The 16,730-nt window shown below is 40.9% G+C and overlaps 1 protein-coding gene across 6 annotated transcripts in view; it reads left to right on the top strand.

Moving 5' to 3' along the window:
* The window catches only part of rbfox3a (RNA binding fox-1 homolog 3a), a 592,196-nt gene that overhangs the window by 534,677 nt on the left and 40,789 nt on the right, over positions 1–16,730 (top strand). For 5 of the 6 annotated variants that reach the window (XM_054768103.1, XM_054768108.1, XM_054768107.1 and 2 more), the window contains 3 exons: positions 5,326–5,418; positions 9,038–9,098; positions 13,658–13,711. In XM_054768103.1, coding sequence (XP_054624078.1) covers positions 5,326–5,418; positions 9,038–9,098; positions 13,658–13,711 — 208 coding nt within the window. The remainder of the gene's footprint in view (positions 1–5,325; positions 5,419–9,037; positions 9,099–13,657; positions 13,712–16,730) is intronic. The other variant, XM_054768106.1, reaches the window with a different exon arrangement.

Below are 16,730 nucleotides of genomic sequence, written 5' to 3' on the forward strand. Positions count from 1 at the left end.
TATCGCTAGTAAGTTTTGCTCCTCTGATACATTTGATACATTTAAAAGCGAGACTGAAGTTTATACATTTGTTTGAAATAAACGTAAACATTAATACTAGTGCAGTCACGAACAACTCATTCTAAATAATTTATATATATATATATATATGTTTCTTATTGTTTTACTGTTGAGTTTGTTTTTACTTGTAATACAACTCAAGGCCCAAAGCATAAAATGTCACCTGGACCATGGCAGATGTAAATAAACTACTTTGTTAGAAGCTCATTAAAAGGGCCCTGATCTGATTTGTCAACTTTGCTTAAAATTATACTGTATATTGCTTGTAACTATGCTCTACATTGTTCGATTTTTGAAAGAGAACGATAAATTACCAAAAATTCCATTTATAGTTCATAATAGTTCAGGTAGTTCGTCATGGCTGGCACCATAACTATAAATGTAATTTTTGCGAACATTTTCGCATTGTCGTGGTGAAACAATGAGTTGTATATAAAAGCATGTAAAAAAATGTAAGGGTTGCAGAAAGATGAGATGACAGTTATACACTCCAAAGCTATCATGTTAGATGATAGCATGTTGGCCACACAGTCAGGAGATTGGGAAGATCTGGATTCGACTCTTCGTTGGGCATTTCTGTGTGGAGTTTGCATGTTCTCCCCGTGCGTGCGTGCGTTTTCTCCGGGTCTCCGGTTTCCTTCCACATTCCAAAAACATGCATGTTAGGTTAATTGTCGACGCAAAAATTGTCCATAGGTATGAATGTGAGTATGAATGGTTTGTTGTCTATATGTGCCCTGCGATTGGCTGGCGACCAGTCCAGGGTGTACCCCACCTGTCGCCTGAAGTCAGCTGGGATAGGCTCCAGCATACCCCCGCGACCCTAATGACTCTAATGTATAGAAAATGGATGGATGGATGGATGGATGGATGGATATAATTAAGCCAACTTGATAAATCATGCCAGGGACCCTTGAAGTAAACTGTCGAAAAACATATATACAATATGTACATATATATATGTCTTTTTCTTTAATATTTCAACTACTAAAATGACAGTTTTTCCTCATATTATTGTGAAATTACATTTTTTCTTGTCAGATTGCTCTGGCCACACAAATGGGCCTGAAAGGTTTGCGTGTATAAAACACGTGAAAACCTGATTGCTTGCGCAAAGCTGATCTGCTAACAGGGTGCAACGCGGATTGCGTCTGTCAAATGATCACGATAGCAGTGGCAGTCCATTTTGCATGTTTGCCTTCATGAATATGCAGTATATATGCAGATTATCAGCACCCACAAAATATTGGGAGGTGGAGGTGCAAATGTAATCATTGATGTAATCACATTACATTGATGGAATCATTACTAAATGTAATCATTGATAAATCACATTGCACCCGCAAAGTGATTTATCAAACTCTAAACCTGTTTGTGGTCGATATTTCTTTAGCACGTTTGAAAGGCAGGTGCAACTTATATTATAACTATTATAACCTAGTAAGTTGTAAATTTCATAGTTTATTAGTGTAAAACAAGTGTATTTCGCAACATGTAGTCTAAAACTGTATATTAACAGTAGAAGTCCCACAGCCCAGTCATTTGGATTTTCTAACTTTCATGCCTAAAGGACAGCCAAGTGGCTGCACAAATATCCTAATATATGCAGAGAATCAGTCATTATCCGTGAACCGCTAATCTTACAGGTGACGGCTGGGTTTACAAAACAAAGGTGGGCAATCGTAAGCCATTGAGTTATTAATTTTAAACCACACGGCTGTCCTGTGGGCATGGGAGCAGGAGTAAGAAAACCCTGGGACTTCTAGTGTTACATGACAAAATCCCAGGGCTGTCATAATAATGCGTTAACGGTGGTAACTAATTTATTTATTTAATTAAGTCAATTTTGTTTGTGTAATTAGCGCACCTCTCTAAGTATAGAAAATATGATGACAGTTATATGGAGTTTGGTTTAATTGAGAACAATAACCAAAAATGCATTTTGCAAACAAATCCATTAAGTCAAGGCTTAATTAACACTGCCAGGAATTTTAATAAGAGGCAGTAAGTAATACAGTAATCCCTCGTTTATCGGGGTTAATTGGTTCCAGACCCGACCGTGATCTGTGAATTTCCGCAAAGTAGGATTACTTATTTAGAAATTCAATATTTTTGTTGTTAGAACATAGAAAACCTGCTTACGACCGTCTAAATTATAGACATAATAGAAAATAAGTAAGGATGTCCGATATTGGATTTTTTGACGATATTGGATATGCCGATCCAACTCTCAATTTCCGATTCCGATATCAACCGATACAGATACCGATATGTGATGTTACACATATCGGAATAATATCCGAGGTAGACACCACATCCGAGGTAGACACCACAGACATAACGTTAGTCAGGAGTACAAGCACCCACGAGGTGCTAGGTTAGTAGCGAGGGTAAGCGGCATAGGAAATGGATGGATAGAAGGAGCAAGCTAGCCGGCAAGCTAGCCACAAGCCACTGGCCACACGGATGTTTACAAGCTTGAGACATGGTTTGATGAGATAATTTGCGTGCTGGAAAATACGAGAGCCCATAGGCCTGTATAAAGCATTTTTTATTATCGGTTCTCATTATAGGGAAAAAACCTGATACCTATATTGACCGATATTACATTTTTATGCCAATATCGGGCCGATAATAATGGTGGGCTGACATTATCGGATATCCTCAAAAATAAGCCATTTAAGACATAAATAAGAGTCATACTCATGTGTTCAGGGGTTCAGAGTTGAGTTTTATCTTGGAGTGGATTACAGCCACAACAATTGCCTGTGATATTGCTATGATGATGATTATGTTATTATTATTGTGCCTGTCGTGAGATCATCCAAAGCTGCAATAAAAGCCTGTTGTTCCAGAGATCAAGTCTGGTGTATGTGTGCCTCACCACACATTACAGTAACTTTATTTGACGCCAGTGAAAAATCGTGATAGAGTGAAAACCGTGAAATTCGAACCTGTACACACACCCATACACAACAGAGCTGCACAATTCTGGGAAAAAAGTGAATCCCGACTATGTTTTTGTAAGTTACTGTGCAGCGGAGACAGAAAAGACGGTGAAGGGAAACTGTCACACATGCAAGTGATGGTGTTGGTGGTTATATAAATCAGGGATTCTCAACTGGTGGGTCGTGACCCAAAAGTGGGTCATGGAGCCGTTTTCAGTGGGTTGTGGGTCTGTGCCTGGGCAAAAAAACATAATAACGCAATGACCCGATTCCTATGAATGCACCTCACGTTCTTGTATGAGCTACTCACTTACTGCAGCCGCACAACCGTTGCTTACAGTCCCTTTTAAATATAAGATATTTAAGGCGTTTGAATTAAAATACTTTCACAATTTGGTTCGCTGCTTGTCACTGAGGGGTGATGGTGGGTCTCGCAGTCAAACCAGTTGAGAACCACTGATTTAAATAATACAGTGGAACCTGCTTAAATGAGTCCCATTTATGTTGACAACCCATCTATGTCGACTAACTCATGAAGTCCTAATCCACTGTGGTGTTCTTATTACTAAAAAGCGCCTGCTTAAGTTGCCGTATACATACAGTGGTGTGAAAAAGTGTTTGCCCCCTTGCTGATTTCTTATATTTTTGAATGTTTCAGATGGTTTGCATGTTTCAGATCGTCATACAAATTTAAATATTAACTTAAATCTTAGTCAATGACAACACAACTGAACACAAAATGCAGTTTTTAAATGAAACTTTTTATTTTTAAGGGAGACAAAAAATCCAAACGCACATGTCCCTGTGTGAAAAAGTGATTGCCCCCTAAACCTAATAACTGGTTGGGCCACCCTTAGCAGCAACAACTGCAGTCCAGCGTTTGTGATAACTTGCAATGAGTCTCTTACAGCGCTGTGGAGGAATTTTGGCCCACTCTTCTTTGCAGAATTGTTGTCATTCAGCCACATTGGAGGGTTTTCCAGCATGAAGCGCCTTTTTAAGGTCATGCCACAGCATCTCAATAGGATTAATTTTGTTTTTCTTCAGCCATTCAGAGGTGGACTTGCTGGTGTGTTTTGGATCATTGTCCTGCTGCACAACCCAAGTTGGTTTCAGATTGAGGTCACCAACAGATGGCCAGGATTTTTTGGTAGACAGCAGAATTCATGGTTCCATTTATCACAGCAAGTCTTCCAGGTCCTGAAGAAGCAAAACAGCCCCAGACCATCACACTACCACCACCATATTTTACTGTTGATATGATCTTCTTTTTCTGGAATGCAACGTTACTTTTACGCCAGATGTAATGGGGCACACACCTTCCAAAAAATTCAACTTTTGTCTCGTCACACTACAGAGTATTTTCCCAAAGGTCTTGGGGATCATCAAGATGTTTTCTGGCAAAATTGAGACGAGCCTTAATGTTGTTTTTGCTCAGCAGTGTTTTTGGTCTTGGAACTCCATGCAGCTCGTTTTTGCCCAGTGTCTTTCTTATGGTGGAGTCATGAACACTGACCTTAACTGAGGGAAGTGAGGCCTGCAGTTCTTTGGATGTTGTTGTGGGGTCTTTTGTGACCTCTTGGATGAGTCACCGCTGCGATCTTGGGTTCATTTTGGTTGGCCGGCCACTCCTATTTTAACAGGGGGGGCAATCACTTTTTCAGACAGGGACATGTAGGTTTGGATTTTTTATCTCCCTTAATAATAAGAAGTTTGATTTAAAAACTGCATTTTGTGTTCAGTTGTGTTGTCATTGACTAATATTTACTTATTTTGATGATATGAAACATTTATAAGTGTGACAAACATGCAAAAAAAAGAAGAATCTCCCACCACTGTACATGGTTGACCACTTGTGTTAACATAAAATGTGCGACCAAAAAAGATTTCTATAAAAAATTGTTTAAAAAAGTGTACAGTGTACAGTTTACAGGTTGCCGATAGGTGTCGTGTTAATTTCATCATTATCACTAAACAGCGTGGAATGACAAAAGCAACATAACTAACAAACCGCACTAGGTGCAAAAATCATCAAAAGTCATTATCCCCCATTTGCCTTATGCTTCACGCCAAAAATGTTAGTCAGTCAGTACAAGGGGCGTCAACATAAACGGGTCTGCAGTACTAGATCCTTATGTGTGTGTGTGTGTGTGTCGTGTCCTGTATTCCTAACGTCCTAGCTCCAGTTCCTAGCCTCTTTTTAACCCACAGGCTTCTCATCTCTGCTTTGTGTCTTCTTTCTCCTCTTCTTGACCTCTTTTATATTATTTCCATCCTTTATCTCTTGCTTTATAACCCCACTTCCTTGCAACTGCAGGGCTTTGGGTTTGTAACATTTGAAACAACTGCGGATGCCGACCGTGCACGGGAGAAACTAAATGGTACAATCGTAGAAGGACGCAAAATAGAGGTGCCTGTCTTTTTTCCTCTCTGTCTTTGCCTTCTGCCTCTCCCCTTCTCCCCCCACCCCGTCTCCTCCCGCCCCTGACTCTGTCTTTCCTTTTTCCTTCTGCCTGAAGTTTCCTGCAATACCTTCCCTCTCTTCCATTCATCTCGTGTCTTCCACCTGCCTGCTGCACCTTGAACGCTGCATGCTGAACCCTGATCTGATCTGTAAGTGTTTGTGACAAAGACAGAGAGAGCGATTCAGTATTGTTTTGAGTGTTTTCCGGTGTTTTGACACAAACAATGAATTCTACTTTGCTCATGGCAGATCGTGGCATGCGTGTTTGTGTGTGCATGCGCACGGAATAACATGAGTTTGGTTTTCGGCGCTGAAAAAGACCAATTAAATCCACGCAGATATCTGACAATGTGCCTGAAAGGCTTTCACACTTCAACTGCAAACTTGAATTACACAAACCTATTTTTATACAAAAGGATTTGTTCGAGTGGTCAAAAGTGAAGGAAGCCAAGCCAGTAAAATGTATAAACTCAACAATCAAAACAAACAATTAGGGGGGTGACCACCACCAGTTATATATACAGTATGATAATGGTCACCTCCAAAAATAATCCACAAAGTCAAAACCCACAGTCGTGTCGTCAGATAGCAGAATAGGACGGTAAATGATCAACAACAAAAAAGGTAGAAAAAAAAGCATATGGATGAATTTGTATTAGATTGAGTGAAATAAGTATTTGGTCCCCAATCAAAACATGACTGAGTACTTGGTGGAGAAACCCTTGTTGGCAGGAGAGATCAGAGGATAGCTGGCCACCACGGTTGGAAGGATTTTGGTCAACTTTTAGATACTCTCCAAATCTTAAAGGAAAACCGCACTCTTTTTGGAATTTTGCCCATCATCCACAATCCTTACTTGACACATAAAAACATGTCTTTTTTCTGTATGTTCTAAAGATATAGAAACTGCTAAAAGAGGCAGCTAATTAATGCATGTAATGGAACACACCAAAGCCCGCTATTAAAACTCCTCCAAAAACCTCCAACAAGATTTTATTGTTTTATACCCATGCTGTGACCATGTAGTAACAGCCACACTCATGATAACATTACAATATTTTGCCAGACTTTAATCATTTTAAACATTACGTAGCGTACCAATATGTAGCATTACCTTTCGGTAGTGGCCTGAGGTGTTGTGAGTGAGTGTGTAGTGAAGCTTGTTGCTAGCCGGCCAGTAGCTTGCAGGTGTGGTGTGGCGAGGTGGCACTATGCCAGTAAAGTAGTTCTTTGGCGTAAAAATGTTAATAATAACAATGTCGTTGTAGCTTGTTGATATACACGTCACATTATGTAAATGTATTTACATAAGTTTTTTTTCAGAAGGCTTTATAGGCGGAATAGTTGCGTCCCATTACGTGCATTCTTAGCTGCGTCTTACCTGTTTTTATATCTTTAAAACGCACAGAAATGAGAAAGACGCGTGTTCATGTCTCACATAAAGATTGTGGATGATGGGCAAAATTTCCCCAAGAAGTGCTTTCTTCCTTCAAGGCTGTTGCTGTGGTGTGTTTTCAATAAGGTCACTCATTATCCCTATACGTTGGAACCCTGTAAGTCAAATGCCGCAGAAGACACTGGAGTAAGTAATTTCTACAAAGTTCGTCGTCGCATTATGGCCTCTTCCTTCGTTTTCTGTTAAGACGGTTTTATTGTTTGACTGAAACCAGTTAAAGCCTAGGTCACAACCAGTTGTACGGGCTCCTACGGCCGGCCTACATGGAAAAAATGCAAGAAGGTGACGTGCTGATTTGATTCTGGACGCAGACTGCCCGCAGAGGTTCTTTGTCATGTCAACCGAACTCTACGGGCACTTCCGTTTTTTTGATGTTGCGAGGCAAACTTACACACTTCATACAGTACGTCTTTGTTCATTGGCCAATCTGTGCCTTTTTAGGTTTTGCTGGTGCCAGCTTTGGGCAAAATGTGAATTTTTTTGTACGTCGCACTTGCGGATTCCGTATGTTTGTCGTGCGCAACAAGTGTACCCCACAGACGTAATTATTGCAGCCAACGCACGTTGAGATATTTCGTACATCCTCCATGCGTGACTCCTTCATGGTCACCACAACTACTTTCTCCACGAACAAAAAAACGCAGCGATTTGAGGAATGCCAAAATCGCACGCCTCAAAAAATTGTACATCTGTGTGTAACCTAGGCTTGATAATAATTTTATAATGGCGACGATTTGAACCTTGCCATTGCCATAATTTACTACGAGAAGAATTCTTCAAAATCACGGCACCCAAAATGTAATGATCCTGCTTCGTCTTTGGAACCCGGGTGCCGAGATTGAAACAGTGTTGTGCGAAACAGGAGTAATTTTAAAAAATGGTCATGTAGAGCAACAATGTCTGAAAATACAATCAAGAAGGAGTGACAAGACGAAGAACAACACAGTGGTCCTTCAGTGAAGACGTACGTGTCCCACGGCGGAAGAAGATGCGAGTGTCCTCATCACATTCACACGAATGCACAGGCAACAGTGCGCAAGGGTTACGACGGGAGACGTATGCAACGGTTTTGTGAGGTCTGATTTTTTTCACACCAGTGCAAAAAAATGACGAGGACTAACTGAAAATACACCGCAATCACGAAGAACTAAGACACACAAAGTCTTATGGAAAAAACTGTCAATAACCTACGATAGAAGGAAGAGAACCGGCGTCTTCCGGGACTAAATGCAACTCTATACGCACCACCACCGGCTATCCTATGTCACCATTGGTGGTTTCAAAGAATGTCTATATTTTTCACAATTACAAATTAAGCTGCATGAAAATCGTCTTGAGTTTCCATTTGGCCCCCAAAAAAGTAACTGGCGTTCATGGCTGTCACTCACCTCTGTCTCGTGCACACAAACACACGTGCACATACACAAAAGCAGTCTAAGAGAACATGCAAACAGTAAGAAAGAGGGCTGGTTTTCCATCATTTTAAAGCAGCCGTTATTATGATTTTACTATTTTCATTCATTACCAATACAAGAAACAAACCTTCCGACCACTTCCCCTTGAGGACACGTTGAACAATGTGTTGATATTTAATAATAGTCATAATAATAATAAATCACATTTCTATAACACATTTCTTGGTACTCAAAAATATTCCGTCTTCCTGAATTAGGAGTGTTTTTACTCCTCTTGGAATTGTGTGGTTTTTTTTTTAAAGAAACTGTCTGGCTGCCAATGGTGGTGATGAGAGGGTGGATTGTGGATGACTACACTCATGTGGTAATATCCAGATCGTAATATTTTTTCCCACCAAATCTTGCTTTTATTTGCAAAATTAGACCTTAACAACGGTGATCGCTGCAGCTTAAACACTTTCTGATCATCTTCTAAAATGAACGATCATTTAGTTTTCCATCAGTCTTCTTGGGATTGTGTTACTTTTATGAAAAGCATTGTCTGTATTCAAGTGATTAAATCGAACTTTTGACTGATTGCATGTGGCCTGACTTGTTAAAACAGGGCATGGAGAATGGTTATGATGGGGTATCTACTGTTGGGGTCTGTGCGTCCTGTTTCCCCTGATGCTAACCTCTGCCTGCCTGCTGACAGGTTAACAATGCCACAGCAAGAGTAATGACCAACAAAAAGGTGGCCAACCCTTACGCAAACGGTAAGATTGGGATTTTTATTCTTTTATTTATTGTACCAATTTTAATTCCTGAGCAGAAGCCCAGTCTGGGGGATTTCTGTGTAGTCGGGAAGTTGCTATTTCTTTTTTACATACACTATACCTTGTCTGGATGAGACGTAACCACAAAGCAACAGACCTTTTCTGTTATTTATCAAACGAGGGAAAAACAGTATTACCCAAGTCTGCCAAGTAAAACGACTTTTGAAATGGAAAGAAAACACATGCTGCACATGCAAGACATTGTACAAAGAGTTGTTTACTTTTGATGAATGTCATATTTGTCATGGAGGATGCATCTGGTTGGAAATGTCACGTGAAGAGCAACGTCAGGTTGACAAAAGGAATGAGGACACGAAGGAGTTAACAGCAAAAGACAAAGAAATCATTTGGAGGCTGTTTATGCTATGGCTGTAACGGTACATCATAATCACGGTTTGGTACATACCTTGGTTCTAAGGTCAATGTTCAGTTGATTTTGAGTACAGTGTATTTTTTGTGTAAAAAACCAATGGTTCTTAAAATGAAACATGAAAAGCTTCAAACTGCTGACCGGCAATTGTTCATTAAGTCATTCAATACCAAAGACGTAGTTATACGTTTTCATAAACCCCAACGCCCGATCCCAACAACGTATTTATACGTCTTTTACGTTTTTTTTGCGCGAGAGGCAAGAAGAGGTGATGACGCAACTCTCCGCTAATGGATTTCACTTCCGAGCAATTTTAAGCCGTGAGAACGGCCGCAAGGTGGCAGAAATGCATTTGATAAGAGCTCGGCCGAGATCATGTCGACGGAAAACCACACGTGACAGGAAGGAGGAAGTGAAAGAAAGTGGAGGAGTGTCGCATGCAGAAGGGATATTTTAACACACGCAGGCACGCACGCGTGCACACACATGCACACACATAGTTCAGTTCCAAATGAGAAAATTGTTAATAGTTAATGTTAATGTTAAGTTAATGGTGTTATGTTTGTAAATAAATGTGTTATTTTGATGTAAAATGACCCCTTTTTTGTGTTGTTTATGTTGTGGTATAGTTGTTTAGATATTTGAGCTGTCACAAAAGCAACAAATATTTGTGTCAAAGTGAAAGTTATGCTTGAATTGTATCTTTTCACAAAAAGCTGGGTTTTGTCCCTTTTTTAGTCGGGAACTGATATTTTCCTGAAACTTACCTATGTTTTACTGCTGATTACGAAAGAACGGAAAAAGATAAAAACACACCTTTTTTCTGATGAAAGACTGGGGGTGGAATCTTTCTTTTGGTAGGTTCCATGTTTATGTATCGCCACAGAACACAATATTCTGTGTGCCTTGAAATATCATGGCCGGTGCTGAAGGGGTTGTCTTTTGAAATGAATTAAATACAATTCTCCAATAAAACATAAAATAATAATTCTGCAGGGTTATTCAAAAAGAATGAGCCGATTTCATGACACATTGCTTCAGTTCTCAAGCGTTGTCATGGAATGAGTCAGTGACCATGTAAAAGAGGGTTGAATGGCTGCCACAGGGGCACTCTACTGTAGTTGCGTCATTCCGCTGGCAACGTTCAGTTGTTAGAACAAACCTCTCTTGATACGCTCCAAAACTGCCTCTTCACTTCACTGCAAGCGGATTCGCATGATGATGCGTTTTTAAATGAAAAAGCGCCCCAGCGATGGATTGGGATGGATTGGTCGGAAGGCCAGGCTCTTTGTGCTTGGCCTGCAAGATCCCCAGACCTCACCGTGCGTGTTTTATTTTCTTTTGGGGATATGTAAAAGATCTCGTTTATGCTCCACCGCTACCCACTAACCTCAATGACCTTAAACATCGATTAACAACAGCGATCAACTCAGTGGATGGTGATATGCTGATACGCGTCTCTTCTCACATTGATGCTGGCCACATTGAGCACTTGTAAGAGAGGAAATAAAACCTGTGACTTGGCTGGAGTTTTCTATTGCTTTTTCTTAATAAAATAAAGTGTAATAAAATCGGTTCATTCTTTTTGAGCAACCCTGTAGTTCACAGCAAGAGTGTCCAAACTATTTCCACCGAGGCTCGCCTCCAGAAAAAAAACGGATGACCAAAAGATCTTAAATTTTGTGTCATAGATGACAGAGCAATTTAGTGCAATATGTAATAATATATCTTTTAGCGATTCATTTCATTTTTAGACGATGCAGAGACAATAAAAAACAAGCTGTGGGGTGAAAATTGCCCTCGAGCCGCACCTTGGACACCCCGAGTTTACAAGATTTCTTTTTTAGGGCAAACAAGTGCAACAGTAAACATTTGAACAGTGTCAGTGATTATTTTATTTATAGTAAATGAAAGTTTCGTATTGGCTTGCAGCCCCCGTGCCCCATCTCTACTGAACACACTACTTTCATCTTATCTACTTGTCTTTGTCCGTTTCCCAAAGTGCTCCCAAATAAGAGACTTTAAGGACAGAAGGGGGTTTTCACGCAGCGCATGCGCTGTGTCTTCTTCTGTGGTAGACTACTTACAGACTGGCGTGCGTACTACATCAGCTCTGTCCCCAGTCGGGGTCTGCATCTTTTGCAAAGTGCTAACGTCATGGCGGCGCGCAAAGGATAACAGCAATTTATTAAAAATACAAAGGGCCCTTCGAATGCGCCCGTGTTTCACAGTGGGCGTGAGGATGATCCTGCAAGGCCTTCCTTACCCCCAAGATGCTTTGTGTGGAATGTAAGTATAGCTTTTTTACTCAAAGGAACATCTAGATGCCAGATATGTTAAACTTGGTGTGTCTTAAGTTTATGTGAAAATACGAGACCTCGGCTAAGGTATTATTGAGCCACCTCCATGCTGGAGGCTCGTTCTTTTGCCCGGAGAGAGCCTCTCATAGCAGGGCTGTGCAGACAACTTAGCTCAATGTGCAGAGCTTATTTTCAGCCTTTGGAAGTGAAGCCATAAATCCTTTATTCCCGATTGCTAGACTTCCAGAGGTTGACTTGTGTCTTATTGTCGTGGTTGTGGAGGAGTTTATCATTTGTAGACTATTTTACTGCATATAACATACAGTGGGCGGCACGGTGGCCTAGTGGTTAGCATGTTGGCCACACAGTCAGGAGATATGGGTTTGAATCTCCGTGGGACATCTCTGTGTGGAGTTTGCATGGTCTCCCCGTGTGTGGTTTCCTCCCACATTCCAAAAACATGCATGTTAGGTTAATTGGGGACTCTAAATTGTCCATAGGTATGAATGTGAGCGTGAATGGTTGGTTGTCTATATGTGCCCTGCCATTGGCTGGCTTCTCACCCAAAATCAGCTGTGATGGGCTCCAGCATACCCTTCTGAGAACACGCGGCATAGAAAATGAATGAATGGATGAATAACATACAGTACTTAAATGGGTTTGTGATGGTGCAGGTTCCAATGGAGACCCCAGATCTTCCCGAGCTCCTGACTGTGTGGCCAACATGCTAACCACCATGCGGCCCTTTATTGGAAAATGCTTAATAACTTCCCTGTTGTCCATGTGATCCTATAGTAACCTTTTCTCTTGCTTCTCTCTTTAGAACAGTCCTAAGAGAAATGGGCTCACAAGCCAATTTGAGCACCAACAGGACAAAAATAAATAGGGAATAAAAAAACAGCATGGTTTGGATAATGACTTGGAAGAAAAGTTATGTAAATTCAATAAATTCTGTGCTGAAAGTACTGTTGTTGTGATTCATTTTTCTTTGCCTTGATTGCAATGATCCAGGTATGGGGAGGATTGCAGTGTTTCTATTTGACTTAATATTTACAACTAGTTGAAAGTACAACCATTTACAATGGGGAAAAACTATATTTGATCCCCTGCTATTTTAAGATGAAATAAAAGGTTATCATTTCATTTGATTGATAGGAAGTATTTGGTCCCAGTACAAAACATGGATTAGTGCTTGTTGGCAAGCACAGGGGTCAGATGTTTTTTGTAGTTGCACAAATGTCGGGAGGGATTTTGGAAAAATCATTCCCAAAGCAGAATGTTTCCACCTCCATGTTTGACAGGAGGGATGCTGTTGTTGGGCTCATACTCACCTTTGCCTCCAAATAGTCCACTTCACGGCAAAGAGTTGTGACCACATCACATTCTCTCTCAGGGCTTGTCCGAGTCATTCAGGTGTTCATTGTCAAACTTCAAACGGGCCTGTACATGTGTCTTTTTGAGCAGGGGGACCATTCCATTACAGCAAAGTGTGTCACTAATGCTTTTCTTGGTGACTGTGCTCCCAACTCCCTTGGCATCATTAACCAGCTCCTCCCTTGTCATTCTGGGCGGGTCCCTCACCTTTCTCCCAATCATCCTTTCCCCATGAGGTGAAATCTTGCATGGTGCTCCAGATCAACTGTTGTCTTATAAAAAAAATGAGTAATAATACTTTGTTCCATAGCATCACAACACCAAACAAAGATATTAATGATGTATTATACAATAACAGTAGAGTATTGGTCAAGGTGCAGTTTATACATTGAAGTTCCAATGCATTTGTACTGCAGCCCTCATTGACGGCTTGTGTGTGCATGTGTGCGTTGCAGGCTGGAAGCTCAATCCAGTGGTTGGAGCAGTTTATAGTCCCGAATTTTATGCAGGTAAGAGAACGCTCAAACTGAAGAATCCCACTTCTTGTGTATTTTTCCTTGCCTGTGCTGCATGAATGACATGTGTGACGATGCACTGGACTAACTGTGCAATGCCGACTACTGATTTCCATGGGCGGTGCATGTGCGGCCGCACCGACTTATTTGCACGAGTGCAGTTTGAAGTAGCGGCTTTGCTTCATTTGGTAGAAGTGCTGAGACTGTTCGCTCACTATAACTGCTCTCCTTTTTGCTCATTAGTCTCAAATCTGCTCATTCCCAGACAGGATTACAGCACCCCACTAAATAACTGCTCTGACAGAGAGAGGCCATCCATCTCTTTTATTTCTCCCCTCCTTCCCGTCTCACTTTTTCTCACTTGCCTACATCCATCCTTTCATCCACCAGCCCAACCAAGCAGCAAGGAGATAACCTCCTCCCAATATGTGCAATACAAACCTTTTCATGTATTCCCCTAATTCCACTCACACGCACATAAGCATGCAAAAGCGCATCAAGAGAAAGTCTAAACATGACGTCAGTGATCTGAAATTTGCCCACGTCCGAACTAGACAGGCTACTACTGTCATTTCATGCCGCTCGGCGATAATCACGATTCTGCAACGCGTCGATAAACTTCATCGAAATGACCCGTTTGGATCTTAAATCTTCTGTTGACAAAAGCAGTCTGACTTTTTCTTCTCAGTGTGAACAGTACAATTTCCATTTTTTCAATATGTCGATATGTTTCCGAGCAACCGCAGTCTGAACGGTGAGGCCGCATATGTGGGCGATTCTCCTGAAAGGGGTACCAGCGACTGTCATGATGCCCAGACTACAGTAATTTGAAGCTGTAGCCACATGAAAACATAGTGCAAACATACGGAATAAACAGAGGAAACAGTGTTAAATACTTTCTTCATGTCTGTTGTGTATAAAACACGATCTGATGTCAATTTCAGCCCGTTTTCTCGTCGTCATTTTGCTAAGTTGCATTTTTTTTTGGTAATGTGAAGGACCACATCAAAGATTGAAAGCCGAATTGAGCATCATAGCCTGCAGTGTGAACGTAGTCATGGACAAGTCGTGGACATAAACAGAGCCAACTCGAATGTAAGAATGTTATGTGGTGCTTGACTCGGCTCACTTCGTGGCGATGAGACTGAACTTTTTCAGCTCTGGTAAAATAGTGGTGGCCTTGAAGTTAAGGCACTTGCTATCTCAGGGGGGTGTTAAAAATGAAATGGTCTCTAAATGGAGTGTTCTGTGGATTCATGTATCACACTCATACACATATCCAGTCTGGCTTGCTAATTTATAGGATGCTAATGTGCAGAGTGGTCTTAAATGTGCCACTAAAGTTTGCCAAGCCTAAATGACACCATATGCTTCCTTCCCTCTCAGGACAGGAGCAAAATGCATAGACAGATTTTGACGAGGCAGGACAAGACAACATACCAGAAAAAGCAGTCATGCCTGTTGTCTGTCTGCTCTCTTCAATTCCCATTTTTCAGACCTTCCACTCATTAATCATATACACCATGTATGCTGGTATTTTCAGCCAATATGAGTCAACTGCAGATAGATTTGTGTCCATATTAAGTAATCAGTCTTTGCCCGCTACCTGATTTTTTTTTTTTTTTTTTTTGCGTGGTTGGCACACTTAAATGTTTCATATCATCAAACAAATTTGAATATTAGTCAATGACAACACAAGTGAACACAAAATGCAGTATTTAAATAACACTTTATATTATTAAGGGAGAAAAAAAATCCAAACCTACATGGCTCTATGTGAAAAAGTAATCGTCCCCCGTTAAAACATAATTTAACTGAGATTAATTGAGACTTATCAGTCTGGAAAAGGTTATAAAGCCATTTCTAAAGCTTTGGGACTCCAGCAAACCACAGTGAGAGCCATTATCGACAAATGACAAACTGTGGAACAGTAGTGACCCATCCCAGGAGTTGCCAACCAACCAAAATGACCCTAAGACACAGCAATGACTCATTCAAGAGGTCACAAAATACCCCACAACAACATCCAAAGTACTGCAGGCCTCACTTGCCTCAGTTGAGGTCAGTGTTCACCATAAGAAAGACACTGGGCAAAAACGGCCTGCATGGCAGAGTTCCAAGACCAAAACCACTGCTGAACAAAAGAACATTAAGGCTCGTCTCAATTTTGCCAGAAAACATCTTGATGATCCCCAAGATCTTTGGGAAAATACTCTGTGATCTGGCAAGACAAAAGTTGATCTTTGGAACTTGGAAGGTGTGTGTCCCATTACATCTGGCGTAAAAGTAAAGTCGCATTTCAGAAAAAGAACATCATACCAACAGTGAAATATGGTGGTGGTAGTGTGATGGTCTAGGGCCATTTTGCTGCTTCAGGACCTGGAAGACTTGCTGTGATAAATGGAAACATGAATTCTGCTGTCTACCAAAAAATCCTGAAGGAGAATGTCCGGCCATCTGTTGGTGACCTCAAGCTGAAACCAACTTGGGTTCTGCAGCAGGACAATGATCCAAAACACACCAGCAAGTCCACCTCTGAATGGCTGAAGAAAAACAAAATGAAGACTTTGGAGTGGCCTAGTCAAAGTCCTGACCTGAATCCTATTGAGATGCTGTGACATGACCTTAAAAAGGCGCTTCATGCTGGAAAACCCTCCAATGTGGCTGAATGACAACAATTCTGCAAAGATGAGTGGGCCAAAATTCCTCCACAGCGCTGTAAGAGACTCATTGCAAGTTATCACAAACCCTTGATTGCAGTTGTTGCTGCTAAGGGTGGCCCAACCAGTTATTAGGTTTAGGGGGCAATCACTTTTTCACACAGGGACGTGTAGGTTTGGATTTTTTTTCTCCCTTAATTTACTTTAAAAACTGAATTGTGTTCAGTTGTGTTGTCATTGACTAATATTTACATTTGTCTGATGATCTGAAACATCTAAGTGTGACAAACATGCAAAAAAAATATATACACACGTTTAGGTCAACTGAAATAGTGTCACTTAATAGGAGTGAT

This window comes from Dunckerocampus dactyliophorus, chromosome 2 (genome assembly GCF_027744805.1).
Source record: "Dunckerocampus dactyliophorus isolate RoL2022-P2 chromosome 2, RoL_Ddac_1.1, whole genome shotgun sequence".
Lineage (NCBI taxonomy): Eukaryota > Metazoa > Chordata > Actinopteri > Syngnathiformes > Syngnathidae > Dunckerocampus > Dunckerocampus dactyliophorus.